At 38.6% G+C, this 18798-nt stretch overlaps 1 protein-coding gene across 1 annotated transcript; it reads left to right on the top strand.

Annotated features, from left to right (window-relative positions):
• Nucleotides 1-249: 249 nt before the first annotated feature.
• Nucleotides 250-18662, top strand: POLR3G (RNA polymerase III subunit G). Its single transcript, XM_005443408.3, has 7 exons — nt 250-703; nt 2943-3072; nt 8170-8232; nt 8940-8990; nt 12398-12468; nt 13340-13468; nt 13948-18662. The coding sequence occupies exons 1-7, from the start codon at nt 584-586 to the stop codon at nt 14032-14034; spliced, it is 651 nt and encodes a 216-aa protein (XP_005443465.1). The 5' UTR covers nt 250-583; the 3' UTR covers nt 14035-18662.
• Nucleotides 18663-18798: the final 136 nt, after the last annotated feature.

Here is an 18798-nt window from a genome sequence, read left to right as displayed (position 1 = left end):
TTAAAGGACAAAAAAAAATCTGAAAGAGGAAGAAGCCATGATGACATACACAAGCTATTCTTTGGAAAAAAGTTCAGAACCTGCGAAATATATTCACAGAAAGTTCAGGGTCCTTGTACTTTTCTCTTTTTTTGCCTTTTTTTGCCTTTTTTTCCTTCCTTCCCCCCCCCCCCTTTTTTTTTCTTTCCTTTTTTTCTTTCTTTTTTTTTTTAATTTTATTATTAATATTATTTTCCCCCTTACCTTGTTTCTGGTTCTTTTGCCCTGATTGAACTTGAGTTAGTACATCTAAGATTTAGAAAAAGAACATTTAAAATGCCTAGATTAGGAGGTGATTTCAGGCATGCAGAGATGGCTAGCAGAAAAAAGGGAATGGAGTTGATTTTAGGGATGTACCAAATTTATAGTATGTTGAAGAACCTAAGATGGGCATTAAAAATGCCTTGCTATTTAAAATGATCTTTAGTTTTAAAATTACTGTAATCTTTGTTAGGTATTAATTTTATAGGTAATATATACTTGCATTTGATACATGTAACAAAAGTAAAACTTTGAAAATCCCTGATATTTTCAGTAGCTCCAGATGGCTAGATCAGGTACAGGAAGAGGACGTGCTGCATTCACCTTCAACGTTGAGGCTATAGGCTTTGCTAAAGGTTCATCCTTACCTGACGTCGTGTGTAAGCCTCCACCACCATTTCCTGTAAGTACAGCAAGTATCTTAGAGCACACTCTCTGTGTTCAGGTAAAGTGTATTCACTCTTATATTTAGATAATGTAATGAAATACGTGAACAACCCTAAGCACTTTAGGTCAGTTTTGCAGTATTTAATGTTTTTCTCATTATTTCTTCCCGTCCCTTTGCAACCTGTTGTATCCTATATTTACCTAGATGTCTTGCAAGATGTGTTTGTTAAAGTCCTCATCATGATCTGGTTTTCTGGACGTTAACAGTAGCGGAAACACTGCATATCTGAATTTGTTGGAAATGAAGTTACACTTCGATGCTGTGAATGGATTTCCTGATTTTAAAGATTACTGATGATGCAAACGTAAAAGATTATGGATGATTGTCTTCTACCTCAATTGCCAGCATGTAAAAATAATTTGAAAATGATTGGAAGATATTTTATGTAATTAAGGAAACTTAACTGAGATTTGGCATTTGGGTTTTATTTGAAAACTAAAGGGGAAGAAAGAGCATTTTCTGACTGAGTTTTAGCTATGCAAGTAAGGATGCACATTTTTGAGGCAGAAAAGTAGTCTTACAATGTTGCAGTTTTATGTAAGAGAGCTTGCCAGTTATGTCAGGATTTGATCAAGGTGCATGAAATGTTTCTCAGTTTCACATGTTATGATACAGAACTTGGAAGTTTGTCATATAATTAGTGCTATGCTGAGATTTCTCTGGACAGTTATTTCACCCAACATTTTGACTTCCTGAACCAGACATTATATATCCCCTTATTCCACCTTTACAATTAAGTTGTGTGATTTCATTGATACTAAGCCATCCATAACTGTTCTAATGTGAATGTTATAGTCTGCTCGATAGCACAAGGAAACCAAATTCTGTGTGAACTACAGCTTCTGCAGTTACAGTCAGCAGTGGATCAGCCGACCTTTAAGGTCATCAAGTCCAACCGTTAACCCAGCACTGCCAAGACTACCACTAAACCATGTCCCTAAGCGCTGCATCTACGCGTCTTTAAAATTCCTCCAGGGATGGTGACTCTACCACTTCCCTGGGCAGCCTGTTCCAATGCTAATGTATACCGTTCCAATATCTAATGTGTACCACGGAGAAGGTAAAGATGCTTTTTTCCTTCTGTGAACAGAGTTTCAGAACTAAGTTAAACTTCTCAGGGTATATCTATTGGCATTCAAAATGATCAAAGTTAACCCAGTGGGTATCTAGGATCAGTAAGGGTTGGCTGTAGTGACTGGGCAGTGACCAAAAGTGTCTTACAGCTGTTGACTCACTTATAGTGAAATTATTTTAAGCAGTGAATTGTTGCTATTGGATATTTCTGATAGACATGTTCTAAGTTCTTACTAATTTCCTGTAAATACAATTAGAAACCCAGTTAAGGAGCATCAGCTTACGATCAGCAACATTAGTGATTATAAATATTGGCCAGCTAGCAAATACAGCTGGAAACAGTAAACTCTCCTCATGATCCAGCGCTGGGACTTGCGATAGCACTTTGTGCTTTGCAATCCACCATTCAGGTATGGATTGTGCACCATCTGTCGTGTGAGAGAAACACCATCCATTCTGTAATTCTATCTCTGTTCTGTGTATTTTTACGACTGTTACTTTACAACTACTTATTTATCTTTCCCAATTTCAAGATTCATAGTTTAAAAAAAACCAAAAAAACAAAAACCACCCCAAAACCAAAAGCCAAAAAACAACCCCAAAATCCAAACCTTAACTATTCAGCTGACAGAAACTGAATTGTGTGAGTACCTATGTGCTACCTGGTTGTATGACAACACAACCTGTTTCTGTGACAGTAGTCATGGAAAGGTTGTCTGTTGCTCAGAGTAATTGTACTCAATGTAGTTAGAACACTATTCCAGAAGAGGTTAAAGCAGCGCTACTCTTAACCGAAGATAGAAGCAATGCTTTCTAACTGCTTTTGGCAATTAAGAGCTTAGCATGACTATGAATGACTATTTCACAGTTTTAATAGTATTTTCTTTTTCTTGAGTTCTTGATACATTTTTGCAGAAAGATACAGCAAAGCCAAAAAAGCTAAAACTTTAGTTGCAAATGTAGTTATGCATGTCAGAATGCAATAAAGTATACTTGTGAAGTAGTGTAATGTATACTTGTGCTCTTCTGTGATTAGCTGTGTTTATTGTAACTTTTGTTAGTGTTCCTGTGTATTTGATGGATATTAAGACCTTACAAATAATAAACATAATTTGTACAGAGCACAGACAATAAGCCAGTGCCTCTGAAAACAGGAGAAGATGAAGATTACATGTTGGCCTTAAAACAAGATCTTAGAGGAACTATGAAAAAAATGCCTTATTTTTTGGCAGTAGAAGAGGACCATGAAGGTTTGTTTGTGTGCTTTTTATTTTTATCTTCAGTACTTATTATTCTGTGAAGGGTGATGTAGTGAAATGCATGTGTTGAAGATATATTTGTACTGATAATGAGCAATAAAAATCAGCAGCTTAAGATAACAGGGAATTTTTCTGCTTTTACACTTACTGAAGTTGTAGATCACACCTACCACTGCTGGAAAGCAAGTACTGTGTGAAAAAGAGAGATATCAGATGTATACAGTAGGAAACATTTAGACCAACTGTATGGCAGTCTTTTCAATTATATGCAAACCAATACAAGCGAAATAGGCATTTCTACATGTTAAAGTACCCTAAAAATTTTGCACTGGAGCCAAGGAATCTGTAGTAAATGCTAGTGTTGAAATTCAGCTTTTGATTGTGTAAAAACTTACTTAAAATAATCGATGTTGTATTAGCTGGACATTCTAAAAGATACTGATTTTTTTTCCCCCTAAGTCCATCCAGGCAAGATTGGTAAGTACTACTGACAATTCACTTGAAATACGAAGACTGCGATGAAGATAAGTGATTTACTGAGGTTTGCATCAGAAGCAGAGCTTGATTATAAGCCAAAGCTTGATCTTTTTCTGTCCTAAGAATGTCTTTGCTTATACGTAATGAAAAATTACCTGCTTTGTTATTTTTTTGGTAACAGTAAATGCTCTGTTATACTTGACATCCAGTCATACATCATTAGACAGTTAAAATCCAAGCTTCCTGGTCATAAAACTGATCTTGTGGGAAAGAAGGGAAGGGGAGCAGGGCAGGAAGACTTTATTATCTGTTTACCAAGTGCTGGGGGTGTTGTAAATGTAGCAGTCACTGGCGATTATTACTGTGGGAAGTGCTTCTTTCAGTTTGTGATTTTTGTCTTCTTCTGTTATCCTCCTGAGTGCTCATTCTGAATGCTACAAATGGCAAGCACTGTTAATTTGTTACAGGAAAATAGGAGATGAAAGGTATTAGGAAATGCCAGTTGTGTCAGACCCTAGGCCCAGTCACTGCAATAGGCAGTCACTGAAATGCTTTATAAAAATTTTTAAGAAATCCAAAGTGGCCAAACACTAGATAATATTTTTCATTGCTATCTTGTGCTGATTTTTAATAACGAGAGCTGACTTGAACTCCTAAAATGTGAGTTGTAATTTCCATCCTGAAACCATCAGAATATTTTCGGACTGAATATTCATGATGTTGATACAATACAGGTACCAAGTCCAATCCCTTCTGAATTTTTGTTCATGTAGTGGTGAATTCTCGAGTTTTTGAGACTGTGTGCATTTTTTTTTTCATTAGGCTTTGAATATAACGCTGATTAACACACATTACTGATTATCCACTTGTACTAAAGCACTGTTTAAAATGGGGTTGCACTCTGCAGTGAGAACAGCGAACACGCTGCCAACCAGACATAGTGGCTCACAAAAGGCAGAATATTTCCTCAGACCTGCTGGAGCCGAGCAGTCACTGGGAGGCAGCAGGCATCTGTAGTGCAGCCCAAGCACGGCCCAGGGTGGACCCTGATGGTGAGGCTACGTAAAACCTCGGTTAAGAGGCAAGAACAGATCCAATTTTTATTTCTAGATCTCTTTATGACAGAACGATTCCAAGTTACTCTTCTATCACATCTCCCCTTCCATCTTCTGAGTAAACAGTTTCAGTCTCTTTGGATTTGCATCTCACTAGAGGCTTGTCATGCTCTTGATCTTTGTCAGGCTTGAAGTCTGCCGTTTCCTTTTGAGGCACAAAAAGGGGAACTGCTATGCCTGAGAGCCAGTCAGGGTTATTTCCAAGGAACCAGGCACTGGATGAGAACATACTCTCTCTCTTTTCCATCTTTGCCTCGTGTGATCGTTCTTACTGTTCACCTCAGAATCATCTTTGTTTTGAATAATGGGCCATATAAGATTTTTTTAAAGAACGGTGTGCTCATGTTTATCTGAGGAGACCCTTATTGTTGGGTGACATAGAGAGTGTGCTAATTGTCCAGGCACAAGATATGTTAATGTTGTTAACTCGAAGATATACTAGGTCCTTGAATGGGAATGTGCTAATTATCCAGGTGCAAGATATGTTAATGAGTTCCCGGAAAGTTAATGAATAGGTATGAGTTGCTTGTATAAAGAGCAGGCTGAAAGGTCCCCTCGGTGTGCATGACTTTGGTGGAGCGATCCCCCGTGCACCCAGCGCTGCCGAATAAAGATAACCTCCGCTCACTCCAATATTGGTGACTGATTCTTTAAATCAGTTTCTACAGCCTTCTTTACGAGATGGAGTGATCTCTCTCTGTTGATGAGTGTGCTCCTTAGTAGAACTGCCAGCTTTGAAGCCTGTTTTTCTACAAAAACTGGCAGTCACAGGGAAGGCAGGTAGACAGCCACTTGACAGACTCAAATAATGCTTCAAATGTTATCATCATCTCCCCAGGGGTAAGTTAAGGTAACATTTTACTGATCCTTTAGTGGTACAAAAATGCCTCATATGAGGGGTAGGGTATTATTACATCAGCAGTGGTCTGCAGCTTAAAAAGCTTGCTTTTATTTCAGTCACAGTATGCACTTGTCTCTGGGACTGCATTATGTGGCAGAAGTGGCCTAGCTTTAAGAAAAATGCTTACTTCCCCCAGGGTAGATTATTTTTAACTGATCTTTTTTGTTCTTTGTTTCACAGCCCTTTACTCCCCTGCATTTCACCAAAACGTCTGATAGAACTAAGAGAGAGGCAGGAGGGGGGTGGTGGGCAGGAACTTCTTAAATTGGCTTTGCTACAAGAGCAAATGGATTGTTTTAAACCTGCAACACAACATCTGTGAGCCAAATGGTCCTTTGAAGTGTGAGAAGGGAAACATTTTAATTAGTTAGGACATAGCTATCTATCTTTCATTATTTAGGTAGTAAATGAAAGCCATGTCTAAGACTACTTGGTGATTTTCATGTGTTGCTGTGCCATACACAACAGATTGTCATCATGCATTTCAACGTGCACTTAGAGTGAGTAGCAGGCGTACTCTATAGTAAGTCCTCTATTTTCCTCACTTCATAAACTATGAATAATTCATATTTTCCCTGTAGGTATATCTGCTATGACTGGGCAACTATCACCTTGGCAGTGGTTTGGAATTAATTCATTAGCTGTGAGTGGCAAGAGTCAGTCAGATGTATTTTTTTACTGATGGCATCAGCAATTGTTTCTTTACTAGAGAACCTCGAGCTGAAATCAAAACTACTAGTTTCTTTCCCACTCTGTGCTGACAGTTTCCTACAGCATCTGCGAAGGCCACCTACATTAAACGCTCCTTGAGACACTAATTTTAAGTGCAAGCTCTTTGTTGCACAGTTTTAACTTGGTCTGCTTGCCCTTGTCATAACTAAATTTCAGCTTCATTCCTGATGTCTTCCTTATCCCTTCCTTTTCTGTGGTGAGTATGTGTATTGGGTCTGGCTGATCCCCTCAGCAGCCCTCGTGGTGTTGTGCATTGTATTGGTTCTTAGGTGGTGAGAACACACCAGCGTTTTGGCTGCTGCTGAGCAGCGCTCACGCAGCACCCAGGCTGGCTCTCCAACTTTCCCCCATGCCTCACCAGTAGGCTGAGAGTGTAAATGGTCTTGGGGGCAGGAGGGGGGGGTGTGTGGGCACAGCCAGGACAGCTGACCTGAACTGACCAAAGGGATATTCCATACTATATGACATCTGCTTAGATACAAAAGCTAAGAGAAAGAAAGAGGAAGGGGGATATTTGTTATTCATGACATTTCTCTTCTGGAGCAACCACTACATGTACTGAAGCCGTGCTTCCCGGGAAGTGGCAGAATGTCGCCAGCTGATGGGGAGTAGAGAATAACATCTTTTGTTTTCTTTTGCTTCTGCAGCGTGCCTTTTGCTATTGCTTCATTAAACTGCCTTTATCTTAACACACAAAGTTGGCTCTTTTCATCTTATTTTCACCCGCACCCCATTCAGCTGAGGAGGAGAGTGATAGAGCAGCTTGGTGGGCACCTGGCATCCAATCAAGGTCAATCCAACACAGTATGTTAGAAGTCTTTGACTAAAGGTCACAATCTGCCTTCATTACCATTTTTTGTGCAATACCCACAAAAATTATCCCTGTTTGGGTAGTGAGTTATTACTGCGGTCAGAACCAGTAATTTTGCATGAAGTGGATTTTGCAGTTGGACATGGTAATTTCATAAGAAAAAATGAGACTGATTTAAAAATACTTCAGTTTTGACATTGCTTTTGTCAATAGAGATTGTACAAGAAAGTTCTTTGCAGTATAAATGAATGTACTTACACTCTATAACTACTGTATTATTTATTGTGCATTTCTCAGTTTAGTTCCTGTGCCTGGAAAGAGGTTAAATGGACTAAAATGTGTTGCTGCTGTTTAGGTCACATCTCTGTTACACTGCAAAGGTTTGCCATTGCAGAAGTACTTAAAAGAGTGGGAGTTGATCAGTCTGAGACATGGCCTTCTGGGGCCTGGGGGTTCTGGGTACTCTGTATGGTCAGTGCAGTGGTGATAAATGTCACTGGATGGTTTTGTAGCAAAGGTTTGATTGTGAAACTCTTAGGGAGCAGAAGCGTTAGCGTTCATTTGATGTTTCGACCTAGTTTCCCTGACTATATCTGCATTTTATGTTTTCATGCTTTCCAGAGATATTATAATAATTAGAATAATTATTATAATAAAAAGAAATAATAAAAAGTAATATTTTTTGAGGGTCTTTTTGTTGGTTTGTTTTTTGGGATTTTTTTGGGGTGTGTATGGAGGGCAAGTGTTTTGATTCAAAGGATGTACCCTGAAAATGCAAGGCAATAATCAGGGGGTTTGTGTTTTGGGCAGGGGATATAAAATCCAGGTCTTGCAAGTATTTAGCAAACTATTAGTCCTGGGAATTATCATAAGAACTACTCAAAGCGGTGCCATTAAACTGTCTTAAGTGTTTGACAACAGCCCAAGAAAGTGTTCAATGCAGGATTAAAAAAATGCACTGTATGTTTAGTTATAAGAAAATTCCAAGGACACTGTCTGGGTTGCCTTTTTAATTAATTGAATTCAATAACTCTTTGTATCCTTCTCTACAGTAATTGAGAGGTACAGTAAAAAGTACCAGAACAGTGAAAAGGAGCATGCAGCATGGACCCCAGGTAATATCTGACATTAGCAAAGGGTAATTCTTTGTTAACCTGGGAAATATTCTGCTCTTCCACATTTGATTCATTATTTTTCAAGCAATAAAAAAGTATGCAAATCATTACAAAGTTGTGTATTCCTAGTTGAGGGTCATGCCCTTTGCATGTTTTCAGATCAAGGCAAAGTGTTGTTTTGTCCAAAAAGAATTCTGATTTTATTTATTTACTCGGTTGAAACAACTGATCTGCAGCAAAAATTCAAGCTTTAGCTCTCACTCTAGCTTTCCTTCTTCCTTGCTCGCCATGCAAATAACAGTTTTGAACAGGGATCAAACAGCGAATTACCAAAAATAACTCAACCTGATGTCTTAGTCACAGGTAGATGGGTTTTATAACATTACACTTCCACAACCGTATCTGTGTATCTCACTACTGCAAACTTAAATTACAGAATGTAATTTTATGTAGGCCCCTGGTAAGGCTGAACTTTATCACTTTAGGGCAGATGCAAGTTGTCAGGAAGTGGGTGGAATGCCAGTCCCCACTCTGGTTTCTCAGTTTAAAGTACAGCTAGAATTCCATAAAACTGTTGTGTGCAAAAACTTTACATGCATATAAATAGGATCAAGCTCAACAGGGGCCCCTACCTTTCCTTGGTGGATAACAGGAGGATTACTGCTGTAAATCATCACTCATATATATTAAAGCTATTTTCTGTACAGATTGGAGAAGACTCCCAAGAGAGCTGAAGCCAAAGAAGAAGACCAAAAAAGGTATATTATCTGTTTTTAAGAACCACTTATTACACACTAGTCGAGTGATAGAAGACATACTGGAGCTGGCTAGGGAAAAAAATATGTTAGAAATATTATTTAATCCAAATAATCAGGGTTTTGGGGAGATTTTCTCTAAATAATTTACTAGTCTGCCTGTCTTGTGGTTTTTACTTTGCTTCTGTATGATGCTTTAACTTCCTGGAATAGATTTATCTTCCTTTCTTGCTTTTCATATTGATGTACCATATTAATATGAGATATGTAATAGTGAAAGATTATAAAAAGACAGAACTTTTTGTTTTGAAAGTTATCTTTAGTTAACACTCACCCATCTTCTATCAGTTAGTAGCTGGCTGTTCAGATTTCCTTTATCTTTTGGATTTCTCAGTTATCTTGTTTATGATTTGGTTGACTTTGGCATTTTTTAAGCCTTTTATATGTGATTTAATGTAGGTTATTTTCTATTTTCCCTCGTTTTACTTTTTTTGTTTATTTTCAGCTTTCTTCTGCAGAATTGTGAACCAAATCCTTCAACAGCAGTTGGAGCTGGTATTGGTTGTTCTTACAGGAAAAAACTTTCATTACACAGCATCATATGTGTATTTGTTTCTCAAAAGTGTTTTCTAGTCTGCATGACTGTTTTAAGTTCTCTGTTGAAGTCTGTTGCTCTGTTGATGTGAAATAACACTTGGCCTCCTGTATCTGTCTGTTATATATAATTGTTTACTTTCTTGTTCTCTTTGTCCAAGTCCTTCATGTGTCATTTCTCAGTTCAAGGATAAAATAGAAAAAGAAAAGGGAATGTGCAGTAGTCATGGAGACTGGCTCAGCTGGAAGCTTTGTTACTTTTAAGGGCGTCATTGAGAGACATAGTACTAAAGGTAGACTGCAAAATTCAATTGTAAATTAAGTACTCATTTGCAAAATCTCTGAAGATGAAACCAGTACATATCTACTTTTTTTTTTTTTCCTCTTCTATTTGAAAGAAGAGACTGCATTGGCTTTTACAAGCCTAATTGCAATAATTAGCTCCCCAAGATCCAATGAAATCATAAATGCTGATTTATTATTCATTGTTACATTAATGTGATTATTGTAAATAGAGAATCACTGATCACTGTGAGGAATTTCCCTTCTTTCTTTTGTGCTCGTTTCTCTATTTGCTCTTAAAAGTACATTTTCTTACATGATTGTAATGGCAAAGATCAGCTGACCATCAGAATTTGATTGGATTTTAAAAAAGAGGTTCCTCTAAAAGCAAAAATCACGTGGCTTTAGTTTCTTTGGGGAATCCTGATGATACAGAGGCCATACAAAAGTCATCTGACTCAGGTTTGTATATGGCTCATCAGTGACACTTTAGCTCTCCTGATACATATCTTTGTGGTATGCTGAGGAGAACCATCTCAGGTGGCACTTTATAACTGAGCGGAACAAAGGTGAGGGAGTCAAAAGAAGCTGCGCTGAAATTCAGACAGGCTTCCTACCTACCCTTCAACCTGTGTAGATTGCAGGAGTGGTTTTGGGATCACTGCAGTTACATGTGCATGGATGGCTTCATTTTTACACACCTCTCCCTCCCCCTCTCTGGTTTCCCTCAATGTTTCAACCTAAGACCTGACCACCTGCCTTCTCAGTGACAAGACTGAGTAGAATTCCATATCTCTCCCACACTTGCCCTGGGGCTGTGGACCACAGTAGTAGAGATACCTGCAGTGCCTGCCAAAAAAAAAAAAAAAAAATGGGAAGAAAGAAAAAGCTTGAACTGGGTTCAGCTCTTGTAGGGCAGCTATATGCATATGTGTGTGGCAGTCAGATGCATGCCTTTAAGCCCAAGTACTGCAAGAACAGGTATTTGGAGAGATCAGATTGTATTCCATGGCACCTCTGAGCTACATGGATGTAAGAAGCTGTGTTGCTTGAAGTTCTACTAACGATGGGTTAGTGTCTAATTTTTTGGTAAGCTCCAGAGACGCCCACCATTTGGGGAAAGATCTTGCATGCTGTTTTGATTTTAAGGCTGTTTGTTCTATACACTTTACCTCTAAAAGCCTTCAGGGGGTTGTGCAAAGATTACAATTTTGAATCGCATTTTCCACTTGTTTTCCTTAAAAGCTTACTTCATTCTGGATGTTTTGCTTTGAAGCTGTTTGTATGTTAATACAGAGCAGCTTGACTCCCCTCAGCTCTCTGCAGTTCTTTTGTCACATAATCCCTTCCTAGACGTAATGCTGACATGAACTGAATGTTATTTATCACAAATGCTTTTGACAAAATACAGTTGTTTTCTTAGCAGCTCTTAGTGTTGTTCTGCTTCCTTGAGTATCAGGCCAGATAAAATACATAACCACATTGGGTTGCTATCTGCTCCACAAAGGATATCCCCTCCATCAATGCACACTGTTGTTCTTTCCGACACCACTTGGTACAGCCTAGTGTAAAAAAAGGTGCAAGTTACGTAAGGTAGCTTGTCCGAAGCTACCTTGTTCATCAGAAGCTGTATAGCTACACCAGTACTTTACAGAGGCAGTTTTACTCTGCGGAGAAGAGCTAATGTGTGTTAGGTACAGCTCTATGTTGTAAATTTTATCTGGTCATGCTGAATACAGCAGGAGAGCCGAGACATGGTTACATGGTGGAAACGGGACATCCAGCAGAGCTCTTTAAATGCTGTAGCAACTCTCGCTCTGGAGCTCCCTGTTTCTCCTCAAACTGCACTCCTGGAATTGGGGCAACCAAATTAGGTTGCTGCAATTCAGGTAGCTCTCACCTGGGTACATGGAATGCTGGTTTTGACCTTCACTCCAGTGTACAGTCAAGTAGCATAATGAGGTTGGATTGTAGGGAGTAACTTGATGAAGATTATGTTAATGAGTCAAGGGACTAGGTGGAAATACACACTGTGAGCTCATTAGATGAGAGCCAGCTGTGATCTAAAAGGCATCTAGGTGCAATAACCATGCCTACTCTGTTGGAGCTAACAAACAGCTGTCTCTATCTGAAACACCCGGCTGTCATTAATGAGTTGCATAAATTAGCGACATTAATGAGTTTTTATCTTTTCAAGATGATGAAAAATAACAATTCAGATTTTGTTCTAGTACTCACATATTGTGAGTATGCAGGTAAAACGTATTTTGTGAAGCTGAACATCATACTTCGGCCAAACCTTTGGTCAATGATCTGTTCAAAGTGAATTTCAGACTGGCCCTGTAGGAATCACTTACCTGAATCGGGCATTTACACTTCCATGAATGAGGTGGCTCAAAGTTTAAAGTAATTTTCATACAGATAGTGTGGGATTTCCATGGCATACTCAAGATGTAAGCTCTTAAGAGCCAGTAAAACAAAAGAATTTGTGTTCTTCCATATTCAAGAAATAATAGTGATGTATTTTATTCCAGCAGGTGCAAAACCAAAAAAGGCAAAAAGTTCTGAACCTAAAAGTAACCTCGATGTGTTGAAAAAAATTGAGGTAAGATGCGCATACTCTTTCTAAATTCTACAGTAGAATTTGCTGAAGGAAAATGAAATCTTTAGTATGTGTTTTGGTACAAATGGAATAACCAGCCTTTTTCTGGCCTTGTCTTGTTACTCTGACAGACAGCTGTTCTGCAATGTGGTAGCACAAGGGAGAGGGTAAGGACAGAGCCTGGCTGTGGAGAAGCTGTTGTCTTTGCCTCTCTTTGATTCTGAGCACAACTTTTTGATTCAGACCAGTTGTTCTTCAGCGGGTAGTGATGTAGCTTAATTGTGATCAGCAGAGGTAATATTAGAGCTTATTGAAGGACAAATGGGCGCCAGAGCTTTTAAATGTATTGCTGTTTCACCAATGTTGGAAGTTAAACACTGTAGTAAATTGAGAGGAAAGATACAGAAAGAGAAACCTGGAAGGAAAGTCACCTCAATTTTGGAGGCAACTACCCACCATGTGGGAATGGAGGCTTAAAGATGAAACAGCCTTCCATTTTTTCTCTTGATGATCCACCAGTTTTTTGGTGCAGATACCTTATTATGTATAGTACGGTACCGCTTTATCAAGTATGACATGGCCTTCTACTGCCAGTTATTCTAACAGTGGTAAACGGAATGGTAAAGGGAAATCATCATATGAATTTATTACACAAGACATATTTTTTTAGACTTCAGGTCCAATGGCTAATGCTTGATGAAGTCAGTCATTATGAAGTTCTCACATGTCACATCATGTTGTTTTAAATATTGACAAAAGACATGCACAGCTAGCCGTCTTGCTGTTAACTGCAGCGTAACGTTTCGGTAGTGTGGAGGTTATGCTGTCACTCTTAACATGAGATTACCTTGTAAAGGAGATTGCCTTGTGACAGGAGTTGGAAAAGAAGGGTGATGAAGAAGAAAAATCTGAAGATGAGAAAGACAAAACAGAAGACAAAGAAGGTGAAGATGACGAAGAAGCAGAAGAACCAGAGGAATATGACGAAGAGGAGCATGAAGAGGTAAAATGTCAGTTTTCCTACTTAACACAAAGTTGGATCTCACTCATTGAGTAGTATGTTGGCTGTCAGCCAAAGAAATGTCCGTAGCTTCTCTTGTCACTGAAGGAGAATTTTAGCAAGAGGCGTTACTACATGAAATTTCTTCGTTCACTACATTGTGTTGTAGTTAGTTCAAGTGGGTGTTTTAGTCTTTGTACTCCCCAAAGGCTCTGAAATAAGGATTTTGCAAGCAGGAATGTGTCCTGCCACAATCAATACGTACAGTTATTCATTTTCATCACTAAAACAGCGATGCCTGTTCTTTCATAGATATCAGAACTTCATTACAGTATTTCCCTTTTTCTTTCCCAAGAAAGAAGGAAAGAAAAAACTCCTATTACTGTTTCAAAACATGGATGCTCAACTGCAGTTTGAAGCATGTTTCTTTCATAAATCATCTCCACAGATACAGTGATAGATGTTTTTTTCCTTTGGTTTAGGAAAATGACTACATTTCTTCATATTTTGAAGATGGAGATGACTTTGATGCTGGCGGTGATGACAATATGGATGAAGCAACATACTAGCTATTGTTGCTAGGTGGTACACTGCCGAAGCCTTACACTACTTGAAGTAGAATTCCAGAGGTAGGCTGAGTATTAACAGAACTAATGCTTTAGCTCTGTTGATTTTAAGCATACTGTCCAAAAACACGTTGGACAATTATTTTTAATTGTACTATGCTGTAAAACAGGATATGGGATCCTTTGTTTTTGTTCTTTTGCCAAATGTTTTGCAGACATGCACCTTTTTAAGGTTTTCCAGAATGGCTTACTGATGGAGTAAGCTATATGCCACTATATTGCCTCTGCACAGAAAAAGAATGTATGCATTTTAATCAAAATTGTGCCTAAGCATTTGCACTAGTCAGTTCTATGCTTCAACAGTCAAATCTTGAGAATAACAGTGAAATTCTTGATGACTGCGGGGGGAAAAAAAAAAAAAAAGCCATGGCCTTTATGGACATAAGCTGCTGATTTGGAGCTGACTTCTCTGGAGTTCAGGTAACTTCTGAATTCAGGTGACTGAAAATAATTGAAAATAAACTAAGCACTTTAATATAAAGTGACTTGAAAGTACCTTAGTAATATGGGCAGACAACATAATGAGAGTATTTTGAAGAGCTATTATTCTAGTTAAAAGAACTCATTAGTATTTTGGTAAAAAGGGACTGTAATATTAAACAATGGGTTACATTACCTTTATGAATCCGCATAAGTGATAATTAAGGGTAATTTCATTTAGAAATATGGCAGAATTTAAGACTGAGAAATTATGGAATCCTGGTTTTCAGCAGTGGCACACTGATGAGTGATGAAAATTCATCTGCCTCAGTTTCTCCACCTCTTAAGGTGATACTTTCTTACCTCACAGCGCTGTTCATGTGAGATGGCAGATGTTACCTATCTGTGTAATTGTTAATGCATTTATTTACTTTCCTACAGAACAAACAAGACAGAAACTTAACAGACAGCACATCAATATTAAAAACAAAACAAAAACACAACCAAACCCAACCAAATAAAAAATGTAGGAAAAGAATGTGGTGAAGTATTTTAATGCATGAAGTTTTAACTAGGAGAACAAGACAAGAATGCCAAGAATAGCAAAACCAGAATGTTTGGAAACATCAGTTTTATTTAAGAACCAACAACTGAGGTGTAGAAAACCTGTTCCCAAGATCAGATACTTAAAGAACCCAGTGACAGAGCAATTTCTGTGTCCTGTTGTCCTTTGATGGTACAAAGTATTATTGGTCTGTGTTACTATTATTACTATTGATCAGGGTTGTTGGTTTTGTTTGTTTTTGTTTAACTTCTTAAAACATTCTGTTCCTGATAACTATTGCTGTTATTTGGTCTAATGAAAGAACAGTTTTAAACCAAATCCAATTCTTTCATCAGCAAAGGAAACTACAGAAGTTTCCCTTGCAATTTTGGCAGTTTGTCAAGCAGTACTTTACCTCACCAGTGACTGGAAAACAGTATTGCATTGTTCTATGAACTTCATATGCAGTAAGAACTTGTTCCTTGAGCTGTAGCTTTCAAGTGTTCTGATAAAATATGTATCAGATGTAAAGAAAATTAAACTAAAATGCTATGCAGGTCACACCTCAGCAGTATACCAGTTTTATTTTGAAGTGTTCATACAAATGTTTAATAAACGTTCTGCTGTACTGCACAGGAAATGTGTTCTCTGTTCATTGTCTTTTAACATCACACATGGCAGCAGCTGTTTCTTAACAGGTGTGCCTGCTTCTTGCATGGCATATACGAGACAGGTATCAACAAGGTAACCATGTTGAAAATTAAATTTGCATGCCTCAAGTGTTATCTTCTGCTAGCTGTTCCCCCCTGTGCAGGGTGAACAGTGGGACTCCTAGCCTCACACAAGGAACGCAAACTGATGGCTTTTGCCAAAGGCAGAACTAGAAAATTAACACTGGAAAAGCATTACTGCATGACTTAGAATTTGGTCACAAGCTGTTGCTTGCTTGAACAGGTACAATACCTTATTTTGTAGCCGATGCTGACTCTTGAGGATGATGACTTACTTCATTCATCATACTGCTAATTGGAGAGACAATTACTTCCCTGCTGTACTGCTGAGAATTGCTCTGGCAGAAATTGGGTCTTTATGTGACTTTTTAAAAGGTGAACTATGGTCACCTCTATCCTCCAGCGGGAACCACAAAGTCTTAGGATGGACCCTCTAGCACTACTTTAACTATGGCAAATAAGGCCAGCGGTTATGAACGCACCAGGTTCTGCAATGATCCAGCTTTGTGCCAAGGCACTTCTGAAATGGAATGAGGTTGTGCTGTTCCAGAGGCGTAATGCTTGCAGCTGTCTTTATAAGCTGATTTAACGATCGCTTAGAATTCACTGCAAGACCATAATGCTGATGGAACAGACCACTGTTTGGGTCTCAGCAAACTCTGGGTTTGGACAGGCATATATTCAAATCCTATCTTAACAGCACAGCATAACACCGCTGCTTCATAGAAGGCACTGCTTTCAGTGTGTGGGGAGATCACCCTTAGGGTGATCTACGAACTTCGCTGATCCTTGCCTTAGCTTTTCATGGCTATTTCTTAATCCATATTTTACAGAACCAGCAAGTTCTCAGAACTTTAAGCAGAAAAATCTACGTCCTACAAGGTGTGCACAGGGTAAACCGTTAAGGCTCCAGCCAGATGCAAATGCTGTATGCAGGTACTGCCAACAAACTCACTTGTTGGCCAGGGATTTTTACTTCAGATCATACATCAAAAGTAGCCTAAACGCACACAAGTAGTGGCCTCCTGTAATACACCATGCAAGGTATATAGAACTAAGAATATATTGTATGCACCACTTTCACTGCAGTCTAAAATAAAATTTTATTTTACGTATATTACTTACGTTCTTCTAAAAGCAGAGAAGTATTTAAAATTAGACTTGCTCTTCATTCAGGATTATTTTACAAAGTTATATCTTCAGCCTTTATAAAATAGTTATACAAAGACTATTTGTAACAACATAGTCCAGAATAAAGCACATTTAAATAATTTACATTTTACATGATCCAACAGTGCAATATGCACTTAAATTTAAAACCAATTTCCTGATCAACAATGTGTTGTAATTAATCTAAAACATGATTTGCCACTCAGTTGTGCTTTTTATTTTTAAGCAAGTCAGTTTCTAAAGACTTAACTTTACAGATTTTAACTTCAATCAGACTGAAGTTACATACAAAGCAGCCAACCTCTTTATTCAGGGCTGACACGTGGTGATGTATTGCCAGTTGTGTTGTACTTTGGAAAAAGCACTGCAGATCCCTGCATCCTGCAAAAAAACAAGCCAGCTGATGCTTGTAGATAACCAGTACTAGGAGCCCTACAATCCTGGAAAGAGACCTACTCTTATCTTCTCATAAAGTTAATTCTCTTAAATTAAAAATACGCTATGTGAAATATGCTGCATAATAAAATAGTAAAAACACACTAGGCTCTTGGTTAGAGTATCATACAGTCCAATGCAACAGCTATCCCTTTGTGTTTTTTTAATGACTGCCTATCCTAGTATACATAAAGGCCCATCACACTCGACGCGGTGACAAGAAGCCACAGGCCTTCCAGCACTGCAGAAGCCCAAAGTGTGAGCGATGCCAGAGAACTATTCTGCAGTACCACTGCAGGGCACAGAGCAATGGCTAACAACCCATCATCTCTCCACTTGCCCATCAACAGGATAGAGGCCTTCCTGAGGGAGTCACACCACAGCTGACGCTCCCTTCCATACTGATGTCAATTTGATGCCCATCAGCCCAGGTATGTGCAGTACATTAGGCCTATGTTGCATCACAATAGTTAATTCCATGTTCTTCCACAGTTTCTTAAGAAATGGGAGAATAAAAGTATTAGAAATGTTGAGGTTTCAGAAACAGAACGAAGGGGAAAGAAGCAAACCAGCAAATAAGCTTGCAGGAAAAAAGACACACGTACCAAGTTTCAGTCCTGCACAGAAAACATCTGTCTTGATGTGCCAAAGCTGTTGTCCAGACCAGAGCAAGTCACCTTCTACACTGCCAGCCATTGAGGCTGTGGCTCACTTCAGCCACCATCAGTTATTCTGCAATGCAATTTTTCATACAGCATGACCCAGAACTGGTACTTCAGTATTCATGCTTGTGTTACTGGCACATTCCTTTCATGGAAAGCACCAATTAAAAGATCTCTGAAAACAAGCGTTAGGTGAAACATGAAATTTACGCCTGTTTGCAATCTCTCTTCTCATGTGGAAACTATGAGTAGTTTCCACTATCTCCAGAGATACCACTTTGATCAAAGGGTTCAAGAGCAGCAGGTCACAGTTCACATATCCAAGTGTACAGCCTTTCCCTTTAAGCTCTGGCCTGCTTCTATTTCAGTATAATACATTAAAAGTTAACAGGGCATGCTCATACACTGGGCATGCCAGTGGAGAGTATTTGTCCCACCTCCTGCGGCAATAGAAGCCTCCAGAAACAGATGGGGCGTTGAGTCTTTACTTTCAAAATTTAAGTTGATAAAGCACTTTGGAATACCTCCAATACTTAGGAAACATTAACTTTTCCCCCTTTTTTTTTTTTTTATACTGTATATACTTACCAAAGACACTCAAAGGAAAGCTTATAACAGTAGTTTAAAGGATAGTGATTATTTTTCCATTTCTCTCTTTCCAAGTCCTATTCAATTCAGCTATCTTGGGCTTTGGTGAAAAATGGTATTTTGAACAGGGCAATGGAAATCTTACTCCACAAGGCAA

This window comes from Falco cherrug, chromosome Z (assembly GCF_023634085.1).
Source record: "Falco cherrug isolate bFalChe1 chromosome Z, bFalChe1.pri, whole genome shotgun sequence".
Classification (NCBI taxonomy): domain Eukaryota; kingdom Metazoa; phylum Chordata; class Aves; order Falconiformes; family Falconidae; genus Falco; species Falco cherrug.
This window is presented reverse-complemented; position numbering and strand designations above follow the sequence as displayed.

What these genes read in the sequence shown, in the direction of transcription:
- POLR3G (XM_005443408.3), top strand. Translation starts at nt 584, where the DNA reads ATGGCTAGATCAGGTACAGGAAGAGGACGTGCTGCATTCACCTTCAAC. An exon ending in GCATGCAGCATGGACCCCAG is followed by an intron (nt 8,233 to 8,939) that starts GTAATATCTGAC and finishes TTTTCTGTACAG; the next exon opens with ATTGGAGAAGACTCCCAAGA. An exon ending in ACGAAGAGGAGCATGAAGAG is followed by an intron (nt 13,469 to 13,947) that starts GTAAAATGTCAG and finishes CCTTTGGTTTAG; the next exon opens with GAAAATGACTACATTTCTTC.